The sequence below is a fragment of the Hyperolius riggenbachi genome, chromosome 5 (assembly GCF_040937935.1).
Source record: "Hyperolius riggenbachi isolate aHypRig1 chromosome 5, aHypRig1.pri, whole genome shotgun sequence".
In the NCBI taxonomy this organism is placed as follows: domain Eukaryota; kingdom Metazoa; phylum Chordata; class Amphibia; order Anura; family Hyperoliidae; genus Hyperolius; species Hyperolius riggenbachi.
In genome coordinates, this window is record NC_090650.1 from 341214913 (window position 1) to 341235013 (window position 20101).

A 20101-nucleotide genomic window follows, 5' to 3' on the forward strand; every position below is an offset into this window, starting at 1 on the left:
AAGAAATTTGTTCAGTTTTCAGCACAGCTGAAATTGTCTATGGGGATTTGCGGTGGGTCCCCTAAAGTAGACTAGCGCCCAGAAGGCTCCTGGCAATGGGAGAGCAACAGGAGCACGCGTATGGCCCGAAGTTATGGGACCCGTTACCGAAGAGGGAGAAGACTGAGGACAGCGGCCCCTAAAGTAGACTAGCGCAGCCTTCTGCACCTGCGCAGTACTACTGCACAGACGCACAATGCAATGGGGGCCGGACTGTGCCGGGCTGGACCCGACTGGATGATATACTGGGGCTGATTATGGAAGATCCAGGAGGCAGCGGAAGATGGCAAGGGAGGGAGCGATGTGCCTGGAGGAGGCTGGATGAAGCCCCAGTTATGTACAGTTATGTACAGTTATGTGTCATTTTTTCCTCCTGTCCCATCTGAGGTCCCAAGGATTGCTAAAAGGTTATGCAGTTGCAGTCAGTTGTAGTCATTTGCGGTTGCTATATATTCATGCTCCGCAGGCCAGAAGCATCTCACTGCAAGATGCTGAGGAAACTACAATAACAGTTGGCAGTCGGGACACATACAGTATACACGTGATAAGATTCTCACCTGAAACAATCACAAATTATTATTTTTAATTTGCTTTATGCCGGGCTGCATTCTTTATTTGTCTTTAGTAGTGTTGAGATAATATAGCCCTTTTCATTCTGCCGTAATTTTGTCACATTTTCACAGAGATAAGATTTTCACAAAAAATATATATATGGTAGGCATTGAAGTCAATTGGGCATGAGAAAACACATTAAAAAATTGGAAATTTAAAATGCATTTTATTGGTAAGGGGTGAGACTATAACCTAGGAGAATACTCAGGAGAAAAAGTTAATTGCATATGGGCCCACGTCTCATATCTGTCCATTAAGGTTCTTTTATGTTTCACTGCATTAAGTATGATTACTAAAAAGTATTTCTTCTTAACTAATTACATAGCTACACATGTAAGTGTGTAATTATGCTGTTACTGAATAAGATCTCAGTGTAATTGCTGCTTGTTATAAGCCTTGCATGCTACTGTTTGTACTCAACAGGTTTTAGATTGTATTCGAAAATATCCATGCTGTATTCATTTAGATACTGAAACTGCATATTTTAAAATGTACATCTACTATAATAAAAAGTAAATCAGACCTATACTAGCCACAAATGCCAGTTTATCAAGTGGATAAGTTGTTTTCTTTATTTTTTTGCGGAAGGGATCAAGGAAGAGGCACCTAAGGTTTTCAAATGCTATAATAGTATGGTTTTAGTGGCATCAGCATCTTTAGAAGGGGCTCAGTGTTCTGAACTATTGTGTAAAGAAAGGCAGTGGATAAATAAATAGGATTCTCATCCAAATCTCACTAAGCCTCATACATACACTAGACTAAAATTGGAGCTCTTTTGGCCAAAAATCTGACAGACATACAGCTGCTCATTCATGTTGTTTAAAGATTCGGAAATGCCAAATATTTAAGCAACAAAGATGAATGAGGGCATAATTTCCCTGCTTACCCCACCTGCTAGAAGCTAATTTATCATGAGCCACTCTGACTACCATTCCTTGCACAGAAAAAGAAGGCATTGCTGGGCTGTAACCTAGCAACACATCTGTACAACACGTGAGCCCAAACCATTGGCCAAGTCCTGAGATCAAGTTCTGATCCCTAGGGGTGGCAGTTATTATGTGTATTGTAGAGGTCATCGGGGATGGGTGCTGGATGGGAGGTATATATCTCCAGTGTTTGGACTGTGGTTCCTTTAAAACCTTGTGTGGTCCTAGGAAAGGAGTCCGGATCTTTGCAGCAGCAAGCAGTTGCTGCTCGTGTGTTTTTTCTTTTCAGGGCCGGACTCCTGGGATGGGAGGGAAGGAAGGGCGGGCCTTCCCATCCCACCTAGGTACACACCTGTTTGTCAGAGGGGCTGAGAAAGACTCACTAATGTTATGTGGATGAGATGCTAATTATGCATAAGAAGCAGTCTTACAGGCAGTCTGGGAGAAGGTGTTTGGAGGAGTAGAATGTTACCTACTGGATCTCCTGTGAAGGAGGATTGGTGATCACTTGCTGGATGCCAAACCACACTGTGGACTGCTGTGAGTGTGGCTTTGGCCTGTTGGAAATATACTTGCTTTGAACTAACTGGACTTTTTACTACAAAAGCTGACGTAAGCTTACTGTTTATTTTCCTCATTACTGCTGAAACTAAGCTGTTTATGTTCTGCTGCTAAAATAAACAGACTTTATTTTGTACATCTGTGTACTGCGTGCTGGCTGCGACCCCTCTAAACTTCACAGTATGTACAACTCTTAAAAGTGGGACTAAAATTTATGGCTATAAAAAAAACATTTCTGCCTTACAATTTATGGAAATCCTAAAAAACTCAGAAGTTTTAACTTGGGTTCACTTTTCAGGGAGCACTCAGAGGCTTAAACCACTGTGTTTATGTATGAGGAGAGAACCAAGGCGCTCCAGACAGAGCTGCCCTGCAGTCTATTCACAGCTTATGATAAGACAGTTTGATCTAGCTAAACAATCAAAAAGTCACAGAGCAATTGATTTCCTTAGCAATTATATGTGGAATAAACACTTTTCATTGTGTGCTGTGCAAGAGTTTGGGGTTTGCTTTAAAGGACTTACGAGGCCAAGTCCATCAAAAAAAATAAAAAAAAGTTAGCTACCTTGCTCAGCTTGTAAGGCACGGAGGACGCCGTCCGCGCCCTCCGTGCCGTTCCGCCTGGTCCCCGCCGCTGCACAGCCCCCCGAACGGTCCCCGACCGCGCGGCCCGGGTCGGGCTCCCCAGCCCTGACCAAGATGGCCGGCGGAGCTGGCCGCGGCTGCGCAGTCCACATAGCCGCTAGTGCGGCTGCGCAGCTCTAAGGCCAACCCCCCGATCCACGCAACAGTAGTGTGGATCGGGGGGTTGGCCTTAGAGCTGCGCAGCCGCACTTGCGGCTATGCGGACTGCGCAGCCGCGGCCAGCTCCGCCGGCCATCTTGGTACAGGCTGGGAAGCCCGACCCGGGCCGCGCGGTCGGGGACCTTTCGGGGGGCTGTGCAGCGGCGGGGACCAGGCGGAACGGCACGGAGGGCGCGGACGGCGTCCTCCGTGCCTTACAAGCTGAGCAAGGTAGCTAACTTTTTTTATTTTTTTTGATGGACTTGGCCTCGTAAGTCCTTTAAGACCTTTATCTGTGTACATGCTTGTTGATTGGCCATAGTCAAATAAATCATTAAGTTAGAAGTCCCTTGACCAGTCATTTCCTGTAGCACAGAGATCCTGGCTGTAGTCTTCTCAAGGAGCAATGTCTGTGCCTTTGCCCTCTAAATAACAAGGTAAGGTTGAGCCAAGCAGCAGCAAGAACCTACTCTTAACTCTTTCCACTGGATTGTTTCAGGCTGGTTTCATCACCAAAAGGGTAATATGTATAGGCCAGCCCCCCACTTAGTGACATACTCCCTGCTGGACAGGGAGTATGTCACCAGGATTCCCATTGGTCCACGCATGCGCACCACACCCCACTCCATCATTCACACTAACTACGTGGCCATATACTTGCATTGTATATACTATACATGCAACGATTTAACTACCTCTGTCGCAGCTCATTAAAGGGGTTCTTTTGCGAATGAGGAAAAAAATAAAAAGTGGTTTATGCATAAACTATTAAACATCCTTCTAAAATAGTGTAAAAAGTTTTTTTTTTTTAAATTAATGGTTTCATCAATACAACATGTAATGTAAATAGTGACGGATGACAGACTGGGAGGCTAATCCATTTGTTAAGGGTGTTTTTTTTTTTACTTTCATTTCACAACCATAACTGCTGCCTATGTAGTTTTCAGTGGTATGACCCCCTTCTAGCAGGAATCGCCGTTATAGCTATAACAGCTGAGCTCTGCTGAGCTCCTCAATATGTGTTTACATTGTTGCCAGGCAACCACACAGACCCCGGTGCAGGGAGTCATTTGTGCAAAGAGTCATAAGCTGCTGGGAGAGTGAGCCAGAATCAGTCCCATCTACACCATATGATTCTTTGTCAGATTCGATTCAATATGATTCTCTTCATTGATTCGATTTGATTCAATCTGACACGTCCGATTCATAATTCGATTCAAATCAATTCAAATTGAATCGAATCATGAATCGGCTACTTAAAACAGAATTATTTTAACATGAAAAATCCTAATTTTGTACCAGAATACAAATAAATAACTTTCATTTCAAAAACACAAATGAACATTATGTATTAAAGAGAGGAAAACTTCAAATCAGCAGATTGCTCTGTCAGCAAACTATTCACAGCATTTGTCTCAATTTACTCCTATTGGCTGTCTACCATGGAACCTTTTGAGGCTTTATGACTCTACTTAGGCATTCATTTGCCATTATTTATAGTGACTCATGATTTATTCACACCAAGAACAGAATGGATATTCCTGATTGATTAGACGTGGAGAAGTAATTCATTGCTTAGTTAACAAGTACAGCCCCAGTAGAATTCTGAGCGCATATGTGAGATAAGATGGTAATTAAATGGGGATGAATAGGCATAGTTAAAATTTCCATGAAATAGGATTTATAGACAAGCCAATAATGCAAACAACAAGACAGCTTATATGCAGCACATCTGTGCTTCTGTGTGTAATCAAATAATGATGGAAAGAAAGAAAAAAAAGATGTGGGCAGACTAGCTATAGAGCTGGATTTCTCAATATTCCTGGCAATGCAGTTATTGGTAAACGTTTGACATAACTAGCCAAAAGAGTTTGTATCTTTTCTCAGAGGTGTATCTAGGGAAAGTAGCAACTATGGCAAACATTGAAAATCACCCCACCCAGATATTTTAATGTGTAGTTTTGGTTGAATTGGTTGTGTCCAAGTTGAAGTGAAGCATGGCCTATAAACATAGAGTATCGCAACGTGTCAGCCTATGCATATCCCCCAAATAACAGTTAGACAGTTTGTTTCCCCAAAAGATGTAACCAGGCAGCACAATGTCCCCCAGATAAAATCTAGGATCTGTATGGAGAACACCAGGGATGCTATGGAGCAGTGGCCCCAATTAGAGGCGCCCATGGCATATGCCATAACTGTACCCTTGTAGATGCCACTGTCTTTTTTCAACATTTGTGGGCTATTTTATGCTGCTTTCTATGTTTTCTACCTCTTCACTGCCTCCTCATTTGCACCTGTCCTGGGCTGGCCTGTACCCTGTACAATTCCTTAGTATGGTAGACACACTTGGGCAATGCCCTTCCACAATACTGCAAATTTCTGTATATTTATTTATTTACTAGTGACCTTAGCCCGTTTAAAAATGGGCTAGTTCCGTCACCACTGCTAGCGCGCGTGCGTGTTTCCCCACCCTCGGCGTGCATGCGCACATGTCCGCCCGGCCAGCCGCCCCCTGGAAGTCCTGCTCCCTGTCCAAAGGGTGTCCCTGTGGCACAGGCGCAGTAGCGCAAACGCAGGGACACACACACGGACAACGGGACGCAGAGACACAGGGATTTATTATCGAGGATTAACTTAAAAAGCAAGAGAATAAGGTGTATTTGTCCACTAAAACTAATGTTTATTTGGACAGTTGGCCAAGTGCAAAGGAATCACCATAAACTCAAACATTTACAATGATGAAAGGGTTACTTTATTTTGCCAGAGCGCAGTCTCAGTGCCCTCTCCACTGACTTATAACTGTTTAGGAGAAAGTAGCGGCCCCCTGTTTGTCTGTTTTTATGTTGCACAGAACACACATACAGTATTGAGCTCCCGGACGGTATGCTCGCCTCAGTACCAGGGTGAAAAAAACATGCTGTAAGCAGTAATCCCGAGGCTGGATTAGAACCACTGCCAGGCATGTTACCACAGAGCGGGAGCAGTGCAGCGGCACTTCATACTTATGTCCCTGACTCTCAGCATCTATGCATTCACCTCCATGTCCTCTGAGGCTCAATATCACTCAGGTGAGATCGCCATCTATCACGAGAAGACAGATGGCGATCTCATCATAGACATAGAGCACCACCCGGAGGGCAGGTGAAAGAAATGCAATGCTGGATCTTGGGGAAGTATGTTCTGTGCAAGGGCTGCAAAAAGTCTATCTGGGGTAGGATTTTTTCTGGATTTTGGGATCTAAAAGTACAAAAAAAATTGTACCTCTTTTAGACCCTAAAATCCAGAAAAAAATCATGCCACCACCAAGTAGATTAGAGATCAACCCTACAATTATCTACATGATCCACAGGAAGTATGACACTTTTCAGGCACTCTTACACTGTTTTGTAAGTTCCTTCCCTCTCCTCTGCATTTACATCTGATCCCACAGACAATCTAACACTGTACAGACTCCCCAATGCTGATCCCCATCCTGTCTCATCCTCCCCAAGCCTGTCCACAAAGAGGCTTTATATGATACCCCTAATTATCTCACCGGTGATCTGCAAAGCACTGGAAAATGCCAAAAAGTACCCCGGTGTGAATGGGCCCTTAAGTTTGGCCATACATCTAACAATTTTGCGTCTTGATTGACCATCTGATTCAATAATTCTATCAAATCAGATGAATATTGGGCTTTAACATGTCCACCCGATCAATGAGTCGGTCGATTTCGGGCCAAAATCGGTCAAATGCATCTACCCAGCATGCTGGAAAATCTTAGTCAAAAGAGCTAGATCGGGTATGTGGCAGTAACAGCATTCAATATCATGACAACCGCTGTCCGCTGTCCCCTAAAATGATAGCAGCAAGAAAATGCTGAAAATAATTTTGTCAATACTGTTTCACCTCCTTTTTGGTACTTTTTCAATTGAAGATTCCTAAAAAGTTATATAAAACATAAGATGAAAAATTATTGCCTAGGAGAAAATACAGGAGAAAAAGTTAATTGCATATGGCCCTAAGGTTCTTCTCAAGCATGATGCAGAACTGGATTAGAGATGGCCTGAACGGTTCGCATGCAAATTTATTCACGCAAACTTTGGTGATCCGCGTTCGCGGTGAACCGCAAACTATATGCGAGTTTGACCCGCCCCCTATACTACATCATTAGGGTCAACTATGACCCTCTACATCATAGTCAGCAGACACAGGGTAGCCAATCAGGCTACACTCCCTCCTGGAGCCCCGCCCGCCTCCTTTTAAAAGGCAGGCAATGTCAGCCATTTCCCTCACTTGTGTGGTTGCAGTAATTATAGAAGGGAGAGGAACCTGTTGTAGACATAAGGAAAGCTTAGTTAGGCTCTTGTTAGGCTTGTTAGCTTGCTCCTTGCTGATACTTATTGCTAAAAAGCACCCCTCAACAGCTCTTTTGAGAGCTAGTGTTGTTCTTGTGATCTATTTTTTTGTGTGTGTGTGTGTGTGTGTGTGTGTGTGTGTGTGTCCTACAGACACTTGTGTTGCATATACAGCCCTGTCAGTCAGTCGCAGCTGGCCCTTGGCCCCTTGGTAATTCCTACTGTGCCACTGCCAGGCCCAGCATATTCAGTGACTACCTGTGTGTGTAACAGCTGCACATTTGTAATATGCACCCACCTACGTGAGCACACGCAGTGTTATATACCACCAGTCACTGCTCCTGTTCACGGTACCTGTGTGTGTGACAGCTGCACATTTGTAATACCAATCACTGCATACCTACCTGTTCAGTGCACCTATCTACGTGAGCGCATGCAGTGTTATATACCAGTCACTGCACCTGTTCATGGTACCTGTGTGTGTAGCAGCTGCACATTTGTAATACCAATCACTGCATACCTGTTTACTGCACCTGTGTGACTGCACATTGTATTAGTCAATTCAGTGCATACCTTTCACTTCATCCCCACCAATGTGGGCAAAACAGGCAGAGGCAGGCCACCCGGCAAGTCTGTTTGAGGTCGTGCTGTCATGATTTAGTGCGGCCCTGGACCAAAGTACAGTGTTCAGAAGGCGCGTGCCAACAACCCCCAAGATTGTCAGGACGTAGTTGACTATTTAACACAGAACACCTCATCTTCCTCATCTTCCGCACGGAACTGTGACATCACTTTCTCCTCCTGCTCTGATTCTAGCACCCCACTTAACACTCAGTCGGCCGCCACCACCAAAGTGCCATCACCCCAGGGCTCAGCAGTGTGGACATTTTTCTGTGTGTCTGCCTCAGATGAGAGCAATGCCATCGGTACTCTCTGCCACCAAAAATTGAGCCGTGGGAAGACCAAGACCCGCATAGGGACAACTTCCTTACGAAGGCACATGATGACAAAGCACAAACTGCAAAGGGATGACCACCTGAGGCAAAGCAGCACACAAAAGCAAAGCCACACACCGCAGTGGAAGATACCAGGCCGCAATTATTTCTCAAAGGTGATACCCAAACTGTACCCTGATGTTGAAAGGCAAGTGGTGTCATCTCTGGCACACAGCGTTGGGTCAAGGCGGGTCCATCTGACCACGTGGTCTGCAAAGCACGGTCAGGCCTGCCCAAAGACTAAGTCAGTCCCCACACACAGCATCTCTGCCTGCACGCCGTGTGACTGCCTGCCCCAAGACTAAGTCGCTCCCCACACAGCATCTTTGCCTGCAGGCCGCTTGACTGCCTTCTCCGTCACCACCAACAGGGTCCAGGACTCCAGGCGGTTTCCTGAATTTTTAAGGCTGCTACTAGCAGCGGCTGTTATAATAATTTTTGTGGTGCGTGTACATGCCTGGCCAATTTTTCTGGCTGCACTGCAGCTGTAACAACAAAACAAAAGGCATGTACATGTGTCAATTCCCCTTCGTGATCGTTACCTTGCCGCAGTGAAGGGGCTTGCGTATCATAATGGAGCAATGACTGCCGGCTATATGAGTATCTCGGGGGGGGGGGGGGGAGGGAGGCACACCCAAGATAACAAGGTTGTTGCTTCATTGTGGACAGACCAAATTCGATCAGCTGGACAGTCACTGTTGTTCTTTCATTAAGCTACCTCAGCCCGGCGAGCGTATGGGCTTGAAAACCGCTATCGCCTGCACTCTGGCCATGGTGCGCACCAGTCCAGCACGGCCGTCGCTACACAAACGGCTGTTTGCGGGTGCGTTACACAGTGAGTTTGGTCTGTCAGTGTGAAGCAGTACACTAATTACACTACCTGATTGATGTATACACATGCACAATGTTTTAAAGCACTTTAGGCCTCCAATTTAGCATGCAATGTGATTTCTGCCCTTAAAACGCTGCTGTGTGTCAAATCCTGATTTTTCTCCGGGACTTTTGGCGTCAACCCCACTCCGCCATGCAAAAAATCAAGTGTTAGACCCCTTAAAACATCTTTTCCATCACTTTTGTGGCCAGCATAAATGTTTGTAGTTTTCAAAGTTTGCCTCTCCAGTGAAGTCTATTGCGGTTTGCGCGAACCGAACTTTTGCGGAAGTTCGTGTTCGAGGTTCGCGAACCAAAAATCGGAGGTTCGAGCTATCTCTAAACTGGATCAGAACCAAGCCTTTGTATCGTACATGAAGAAGGAACCTAAAGTTTTTAAAGCTTGCAGGAAAACTAATTATAAAAGGTATTACCCTAAAATCACATTTTGTGTTTTAACAAAGAGTATGTTTTCTTTCACATAACATCTTTTGATTCTTCTATCTCAGGATGGACTCTCATATATCATCTTACATAGGTGATACATACTGATCAACACTTAACTAGCTATGAGTTTAAACTAAAGGTAAAAACAGGCGTGCATGAAAAACAATCAACTGGAAATTTGTGCGCCCAATTTCGGCAAGTACAATATCAGTGCGTTTACCAATATTCTACATTTTTAAATTGGCAATGGTAAAATATCAGTGAATATTAATACCAATATTTTACTACAACTTGACGTAACCCTTTTTTCACACTGAACCCTCCCTCTACCGATGCCTAACCGTAACAACCCACCCCCCAAGCCTAACCGTAAGACCCTCCCCATGAACACCTAACCTTAAAGCAGAATATAACCCTGCATTTCAACTTTGCTCTAAAACATTATTTACAGTATATTATATGCAACCAGCATTTTTTTTTTTTTACTAGACCAGCATTGGAAGGGTTACACAGAGCTTTAAAGTTCCTGGAGATTTCTGCAGATGCATCCGAAGCTGACACAGATACATTTTATTTACATAAATGTATCTAAGTGTTGAATGTGACTCATCTCTCTGACTGAGAAGGAGCTGGAGGACAGCCAAAGAGTGTGTAACATTTATCAATAGATACATTCAACTAAATAGAACGTAACAATCTGAACTTCTGCATATCTCTCCACGGAACTTTAAACCTCTGTGTTTAACCCTTCCAATGCTGGTCTAGTAAAAAAAAAATGCTTTTTGCATATAATATGCTGTAAATAATGTTTTAGAGCAAAGTTGAAATGCAGGGTTATATTCCGCTTTAACCACCACCATCCCCATGGCAATTCTGAAATCTAATAGTGCTTAAATTTCCTGCCTCCAAAAGCAGACCATTGAGTTCTATTTATGAACTTACAGACGTGAATTGGCGCTGGAAACAAGCACATGGTTACTGCAGTACAGAATCTGCTGGTTATATATCTGGCTACAATCACAAAATACATTAACCAGATTTCTCACCCTAGACTGCCGTGTTCATTACTCTGTAGAAGAACACATTGGTGTACTATAAATGTGTGATTGATGGATGATGCTGCTAAACTGACCCAAGGCCAAGCAGAGTGTGTGTTCCTCTGAAAATGAATGGCCCATTAGCGCCAAGACTAATGTATTACTTTCAGATGAGCTGATTCACCAACAACCTGTTTTATATTGCTTGGATAGTGGAATGTGAGTACTCGCTGCTACTCTATTATACTGCTCTCACTACAGCAAAGGACTTCACTTAGGTGATATGTTCACACCCTGTCAGTAAAATGCCTTTTAGACCACCAGCAAGCAAGAAAATATGCAAAATAAATTGAATAGAACTTTTTCTTCTTCTTTTTGGTATTTTTTCATTTGCAAAGTGCTGAAAAGTTATTTTAAAGAGAAGGTGAAAAATTATCTCATGTGAGAAAATTTAGGAGAAAAAGTTAATTTCATTCCTTTAGATTGTAAGCTCACAAGGCAGGGCTCTCTCCTCCTTTTGTGTCTTGGAATTCATTGTACATTTTATTCATCATGCTACTTTCATCACTGTCATTACCAATTCTGTATTTTGTATTGTTTTGTATTTTGTCACCATATATGTATTTTGTGTATTGGTTTGCACTATTGTCTGTATTATTATGTATCCCATGTTTGTTTCTTACTTTGTACAGCGCCACGGAATATGTTGGCACTTTATAAATCAGTAATAATAATAATATGGGCCATGGAATCACCATTCCTGACTACTATATGACAGGAAATTGGAGAGTCATTTACAATGAACAAAACATTTTGTGACAAAAGTCCCCTGTTAGGAGCATAAAAAAAGAATGAGATACTGGAGCAAAGTGCACTTTTGTGCTGCAGTATCACATTCAATATATAAGCAAAATTCATGAATACTATGGAACACATGTCTATTGGGATATCGGGGAAATATTTTCAAAGCCAAATTAACTCCAAAATTACAAATTCTAATAGCAATCAGGGTGATAAGTGAATATACACTGCATAGAAGTACACAGTTCAAGACAACCAGGGGATAACACAATGAATTACTTAATCAAAAGGTAAAAGTCCTATCTAGACCAAAATGTAACTTTAAATAAATTTGACTAAAATTATTCACGTATAGTCTGTATAAATTAGATAGAAATTACACCCCGCAGTCAGCCTCTAAAAGTCAGAGAACTGAAAGCTCTTTGCTCTGATAGGGATTAGGGAAATATAAACTGCTATAAACAAGCAAACTGTTCAAACCACATGACCCCATTAGACCCAACACGTTTTACCCCTATTAGTGGGGCTTCATCAGGGGAAAGTGCCACCAGACATCAAGGTAAGATTGAGAGTGTCACTAACTCTTCCGTATTAGCTGGACTATATTAAACTGTTCCCCTGTATTGTGACAAGGGCTGTGTGGCTCTCAAGAGGTGCTCATTATTATTTATTATTATTTTTTATTTATATAGCGCCGGCATCTTCCGCGGCGCTGTACAATAGCATACATAGGTATAACAATACAGAGTATACAATACAACACTTGATACAATACAAGAGGGTATAACAGCTAATACAGTGAACAAATTAACTACATGTTTTTACAAAAGGTGGGGGGTATTTTCACCTATTACACCGCATCGTGAGACAAAAGGGGAAGAGAGCCCTGGCCAAAAGGCCTTACAATCTAGACATTTAAGGTATAGGACAGTAAAGGGAAGCTGTGTGTGGAGTGGTAGAAATGGTGGAGTGGTAGAAATGGTGGTTAGTGGTTGAGGTGTCCTAGGTAAGAAAGTATGCTTGCCTGAAGAGGTGAGTTTTCAGATTGCGCCTAAAAATAGTAAGTGTGGGTGAGTGGTGGATGTGTTGAGGGAGAGTGTTCCAGAGGAGGGGAGAGGATTGAGAGAAGTCTTGTAAGGAGGAGTGGGAAGTAGTGATCAGGGAAGAAGACAGAACGATATTGTTAGCAGAGCAGAGATTGCGTGTAGGATGGTATCTGGAAATCAGTTTATTTAGATAGGAAGGAGCTATGTTGTGGAGAGCTTTGTAGGCGAGAGTAAGAATTTTAAATTGTATCCTTTGTGTAACTGGCAGCCAGTGGAGGGACTGACAGAGGGGGATTGGGCTGGAGAAGCGGGAGGAGAGGTGGATGAGTCGTGCAGCAGAGTTCATGATAGACTCTAGCGGGGCTAAACAGTTGGCAAGGAGGCCACAGAGCAGAGAGTTGCAATAGTCTAGTCGGGAAAAATCAGGGCGTGCACCAGAGGTTTGGTAGTGTCCTGTGTTAGAGAAGGGCAGATGCGGGAGATGTTTTTTAGGTGGAGACGACAAGAGAAGGATAGTTTGTCAATGTGTGGTTTGAAGGAGAGACTTGAGTCCAAAATTACATCTGGACAGCGAGCCTGGGGGACAGGTGTTATGGAGGTGCCATCAACAGAACTAGTGATGCCTGGCAGGGGCATTGAGTTGTGAGGTGGGAAGACTACTATTTCAGTCATGTCCATATTTAGTTTCAGGAAACGGGAGGACATGAAAGAGGCGATTGCATTGAGACAGTCTGGGACACGAGCTGTTAAGGTGTTCAAAACAGGTGCTGAAATGTAGATCTGGGTATCGTCTGCGTATAGGTGATATTGGAAACCAAAGGAGCTGATGAGTTGACCAAGACCACATGTGTAGATAGATAGAAAAGGAGAGGTCCGAGGACTGAGCCTTGGGGAACTCCAACAGTGAGGGGACGTGGAGAGGAGGTGGTGCCGGAGTAGGCAACTCTGAAAGTCCTGTCTGAGAGGTAGGAGGAAAGCCAGGAGAGAGCAAAACCCTGAATGCCCATGGATGAGAGGATTTGGAGAAGTAGGGGGTGGTCCACTGTGTCAAAAGCGGAAGAGAGGTCTAGGAGGATAAGAATAGTAGAGTAGAGGCCTTTAGATTTAGCAGTCGCCAGGTCGTTTGTTACTTTCAGTAGGGCAGTTTCAGTTTGAGTGGCTGGGGCGGAATCCAGATTGGAGGTCATCAAACAGAGAATTAGCAGTGAGGTGATAGACTAAGTCAGTATAGACGTGGAGCTCAAGTAGTTTCGAAGAGAAGGGGAGGAGAAAAATAGGTCGGTAGTTGGGCAGGGAAGAGGGGTCAAGAAAAGTTTTTTTTGAGTATAGGCATAATAAGGGCTTGTTTGAAGGAGGACGGAATGATGCTTTTGGTGAGAGAAAGGTTGAAGAGGGAGGTTAAGGCAGGTGAGATGGTAGAGGATAAATAAGTAATGAGTTGAGAGGGCATGGGGTCAAGAGGGTATGTAGTGGGACGTGATTTAGAGATGAGAGAGGAGACAGTGAGTTCTGTTAGTGGTGAGAAGATTGACAGGGAGGATGTAAGGTTTGGCATATGTATGGAAAGAGGAGGCTGCTGGTTAAAGCTTTTTCGGATGTTGGTGATTTTATCACTAAAGAAGGAGACAAAGTCCTCGGCTGAGATGCAGGGAGTGGGAGGTGGAGGTGGGGGTTGGAGGAAGGAGTTGAATGTAGCAAAGAGTAGTTTAGGGTTGTGCGAGTGTAAGGAGATTAGTGAGGAGAAGTATGAATGTTTGGCTGCTGCGAGGGCCTGTCTGAGTGTGTGCAAAGCCTCTTTATAACTGTGAAAATGCTCAGGCAAGTTATTTTTCAGCTATCCGGGAGTGGCGTTTCAGTAGTTTGATCTCGTCGTTAAGCCAGGGTTGTCGAAGGGCCCAGCGTTGGTAAACTGTGGAGGAGGGAGCCACAGAGGCAATGGCTGAATTTAAGGTGATGTTATAATGATCTGCTGCTAGCTCGGGGTCAGTAAAAGAGGATAGAGTAAGAAGAGGATGCAGAGAGGTTGATAGTGTTTGGAGGTTGAGATTGCAAATGTTGCAGAACTTGTGTACAGAAATGTGTCGTGGGGATGTGTAGGGACTGGATGGAAGGATGTTGAATTTGAGTAAGTTATGATCAGACAGTGGGAGGGAAAAGTTGATGAGTTTGGATAGGGAACAGCAACTAGTGAAGATTAGATTGAGTGTGTGGCCGTCAGTATGGGTTGCAGTGGTGGGCAAAAGTGTGAGGTCAAGGGAGGTAGTAAGTGACAGAAACTTGTAGGGGCAGGATGATTTAGTGTCGATGGGGATGTTGAAGTCCCCTATGATGACTGAGGGAATGTTAGTGGACAGGAAGAGAGGAAGCCATGATGAGAAGTAGTCAAGGAAAAGACTGGTTGGACCAGGGGGGGCGATAAATTACAGCAATTTGGAGGTGAAAAGGGAAGTAGACACGGACTGAGTGGGCTTCAAAGGATGAGAAGCAGAAAGAAGGGGCAACAGGGAGGGGGCTGAATGAACAGTTTTGAGAAAGGATGATGCCCACACCCCCACCATGTTTGTTACCAGGTCTGGGTGTGTGGCTGAAATGAAGGCCTCCATATGACAGTGCAGCAGGTGAGACAGTGTCTGAGGGGAGTAACTATGTTTCAGTAATTCCAAAAAAAGGTGAGGCCATGCGAGATAAAAAAGTCATGGATGTGTTCCAGTGTATTACTAACAGAATGGGCATCCCACAAGGCACCTGCTATGGGAGGGGGATGACTGGGGATGCGACATCTGTGAATAAGTTTAGTAGTAGGAGGAGAGCTATAGGGTGTGTGAGGCAGGTGGGGAGGGGAGGTTTGTCTGTGGAGAGGCTGTGGTCCAGGGGTAGGTGATATATCACCAGCTGCAAGTAGGAGGAGAAGGGAGAGTGTCAGCAGATGAGAGTGGGATTATAGGGCCCGTTTCCACTGTCGCGGAAACGGCCGCGAATTCGCAGAGTTTCCCCGCAGGCAAATCACGCGGGGAAACTCTGCCATAGGGGATAACGGCGCCGCCGGCCGAATCACTTACAGTAGCGATTCGGCCGGAACCCCCTACAGAATTCACGGCGGAGGCTGCGATTCCCATAGCTGTGCATGACATGGCTCATGGGATTCGCCTGCGATCCCACCCACCCGCTCAGTGCTGGCGTGCGTCTACGAGACGCACGCCGCACTGGTGGAAACGAGCCCTAAAGGTTGCCTGGGAATGTTTGGAGGTGCAGGGGAAGATAGAGTTTTTAGGAGAGAAAGAAGTTCATGAGAGACTAAGAAAGGTGAGGAAAGCAGGGAGGGTGAGATGTGTATGATGTACCTATAGGCTCATACACATGCTTGAGTAAAGTTGGCTGAGGCGGCCGATATCGACCGCCTCCACTGTTAATCCAGCATGTGTACACCAGCCCCCGACAGCTACTCAGCCAGTGATCCACCAGGTGACTCAACTAGTCCAAGCAACAGCTGATAACTTTGTTTTCACTGCTTCGTTCTCCCCATGGCGTGACATCCATCTGCCCTCTGCCTCCTCCCACCCACATTACAACAGTATGCAGTATGCATCTGTACTAGTTTGGCCACGGTGGTCCTGATCCCCATTGGGTGACATACATTTAGTATGTGTACAGGCCTTACGTCAAATATCAATGCATCTTATACTGAATCATAAACCCTCAGATAAATGCATTAATTTGTACAAGGTACAACTTACCTTATAATCACAAACATGACTAGTGCATTGCCCACCAAACCAACAACAAAAACCATGGAGTAGACGGCTGTAATGATGACAGAGATGGTAGGAGAGATGGTGGTGTGATTGCTCTCATGAGTAGGGAGCACGGGATAGTCGCTGGTATTTTCATAGTCACTCCAGCCAAGCAGTAAACTAGAGTTGGTGTAGCAGCTGGAAGTGCACACAGGCACACAGCTGGGAGAGCATGTGGAACCCATGACAGGTGTCTTAGAATCAATTTCTTCCTCTCGAAAAATCTGCACTGGAGATTCCATCAGCATCAAACAATTCAAGACCTGGAAAACAAAGTCCTCAGTTGGTTAAAAAATGCTAATACACATATTAAAAAAAGCAATTAAAGTCAATTTAAAAAACATACATATAGATAGAATGATGAATTGATACATCAATCAGAATTTAGGAATATATGTGTTTTAACAATCCAGTGGGAGATTTCCACATATTAAAGTGGAGGTACTTCTGTACTTTGTCCATGTATTGTCCGCTTCCTGTATGAGTTATTAGCAGCACAGAGAACAGGAATAAGTGTTGCTCATTTTCCACATTTGCACTGATTGACAGCCTGCCAGATCTGACAGGCTGCTGGGATAATTGTGGAATTGCTGTATGTTTATGTGCAAAAAAAAACTGCCCCACTGCACTATTCAATGAAAATTGTAAAACACAGAATGCTGATGGCTGATGTCAGTATAACCTTCTGCCGCCCCCGAGTGACAACATAAGAAGTATAAAAACACTACCATCTCCACTCCTGACACTGACCTCTCTTTCATCTCTATTCCTGACACTGACCTCTCCTGTCTGCACTCCCGACACTGACCTCCCTCATCTCCACTCCTGACACTCACCTCTTTCATCTCCACTCCTGACACTAACCTCTCCCATCTCCACTCCTGATACTGACCTCTACCATCTCCACTCCTGACACTGACCTCTCCCGTGTCCACTCCTGACACTGACCTCTCCTGTGTCCACTCCTGACACAGACCTCTCTCATCTCCACTCCTGACACTAACCTCTCCCGTGTCCACTCCTGACACTGACCTCTCCGGTCTCCACTCCTGACACAGACCTCTCTCATCTCCACTCCTGACACTGACCTCTCTCATCTCCACTCCTGACACTGACCTCTCTCATCTCCACTCTTGACATTAATCTCTCCCATCTCCACACCTGACACTAACCTCTCCCGTCTCCACTCCCGACACTGACCTTTACCATCTCCATTGCTGACATTGACCTCTCCCATCTCCACTACCGGCACTGTCCTCTCTCTCATCTCCACTCCTGACACTCACCTCTCTCATCTCGACTCCTGACACTGGCCTCTCCCATCTCCACTCCTGTCAATGACCTCTCATGTCTCCACTCCTGAACCTGACCTCTCTCATCTCTCCTCCTGACACTGACCTCTCCTATCTTCACCTCTGACACTGACCTCTGCCATTTACACTCCTGACATTAACCTCTCCCATCTCCACTCCTGACACTGAACTCTCCTGTCTCTATTCCTGACACTGACCTCTCCCATCTCCGCTCCTGACACTGACCTCTCCCATCTCCACTCCTGACACTGACCTCTCCCATCTCCACTCCTGACACTGACCCCTCCCATCTCCACTCCTGACACTGACCTCTCCCTTCTCCACTCCTGACACTGAAGTTTTCCCATCTCCACCCTTCCCATCTTCACCCCTTCTGACACTAACCTCTCTTGTCTCCATTCCTGACATTGATCTCTCCAATCTCCACTCCTGACATTGACCTCTCCTATCTCCACTCCCGACACTGATCTCTCCTGTCTCCACTCCCGACACTGATCTCTCCTGTAACACAAAGGCACCAAGTAGAGTGAAATCGATTAAAAACTGTTTAAAAGGGGGAAGTTGGTGGACTCACCTCCCTCGTAGAAAGAAAGACCAGACAATGGTACGTTACTCACAGTATAAAGTAACTTTTTATTTAAAGCGTACAAAATTGGGTAAATGGCCTGGCTGAGGCGTACGAGAGAGAACGACACCGGAGACTTGGGCGCAGGGCACAGCCGGTATATGGCTGATCCTGCTGCCGCACAAGTCCGGGCGTGTTAATTACTATTCCCCATCCAGGCCGCCATGGATAGTGGGGGAATGAAATAATTCGGCTTCCAGCAAAAGCTGGAAGCCGAATTATTGTTTTAAAAGCAACTTCAGCTCCGTCTTCTGACGGCGCTGATGTTACACCCTGTGGCTGCTATAGCCATAGTTTCTATTACGGCCTATGGTGGCGCCGGCTGCGCTGAAGTCTCCTGTGCTGCTGCGCCCAAGTCTCCAGCACTGGATTCAGCGTGTTCGTGGCTGAGCACCTCTGTAGGCGACAGAGGTGCTCAGCCAGGCCATTGACCTGATTTTGTACCCTCCAAAAATTTTTGCCTGATGAAGCGGGATTGTGACCCGTGAAACTTTGAAACTTTTTATAAAAAGTTACTTTATACTGTAACGTCCCATTGTCCGGTCTTTCTTTCTACGAGGGAGGTGAGTACACCAACTTCCCCTTTTAACAGTTTTTAATCGATTTTACTCTACTTGGCTCCTCTGTGTTACGGCTTTACAAATTGTCTAGTGCACCCTTGGTGGAGGGGTGTATCCCCATTCCTTCCTGTCTACAGAGAGCGACTTCTTAAACCTGAGCGGGATCAGGTTATAATTTTCCCCGCCGCTTATCCAGTGGTTTCCTTTGTGGCATCCCACGTTTGTGAGTATAACCATTACTTTATTGTACACCTGACTAATTGTCACTGAGATACTACACTATATTGGGCTCTCGGTTTCCTTTTGTCTCCTTCAAACTCATGATTGATGCATTTTAAAATTAGCATTGTGGTCTATGGTGGGGCTTATTTACAACAGGCCACCATGAGCCTAAAATCCCTGATTTGTTATATGGCACATCTATGAAATCTTAATGATCGTTCCAGGTAACAGTAAACTGTGTGTCTGAACAGACTTTATAAGGCCTCATTTCCACTTATAGTGCACTTCTGTCTGCTTCTGTCTGCTTCTGTCCGCTTCTGTCCGCTTTTTATCAGCACATCAATGTTACAGATTGATACATGTTGCTGAAAAGCAGACAGAAACGGACAGAAGCGGATAGGTGGAAACGAGGCCTAGGCAGGCTCACATATGGGTTTTACTGTTCAAACTCACTTTTTTCAGTTCATGGGGTAAAATCTTTTATTGTTGACTGAAAGCACAAACTAGGTAAAATGAAGATATTTATCTTATTTTCTTGTCATAGAAAGAGGCTCTGTGAAGAACAATAGGAGTGCTTGACCCTGTAAAGTTTTATGAAGGACATATATTGCTAAAAAGTAACAATGTTAATTCCTACGACGCACTAGATAAGAACATACCGTATCTAGAAGCAGCATGCAGCTGCCTGTTATCACATTACTGACTATATGATACATTGCTGCACTGTAAACTCATAAGATAAAGGCTACAGGCAAGACAAATTCTGGTGATGTAGAAATGGACAGACTAAGATCTTTCATTTAGCTTATCTTATTAATTTATTAAGGACTTTGCAGGAAACAGATACCATAAATTTGGTCTGTACTTAGATTCATAAGAGTGAAAAATGACATTCAAGAAAAAAATAACCAAATGCAAGACGCAGTGAAATGTGACGTGTTTGATTAAATAAGCTTTTTTGGACTGGAGATCATGAGACAGCATTACAGATACTGCAGACCTGGTGTGGAATTATTAAAAAGTATCTACTATTAGATGTCAGACTCGGGGGTCTGCTACTCTCGTCCTCTTGGTTGCAGCAGACCTTAGCAATGGTTACTGACAGTTGTACGATTGCAGTGATCTGAAATCCGGGG

The 20101-nt window shown here is 44.6% G+C and overlaps 1 protein-coding gene across 1 annotated transcript in view; it reads right to left on the reverse strand.

Moving 5' to 3' along the window:
* OPRK1 (opioid receptor kappa 1) overlaps positions 1-20101 on the reverse strand; it is a 142791-nt gene that overhangs the window by 72013 nt on the left and 50677 nt on the right. Inside the window, exon 2 of the mRNA XM_068234767.1 lies at positions 16189-16508. Within this exon, the coding sequence (XP_068090868.1) occupies positions 16189-16493 (305 nt within the window). The 5' untranslated portion in view covers positions 16494-16508. The remainder of the gene's footprint in view (positions 1-16188; positions 16509-20101) is intronic.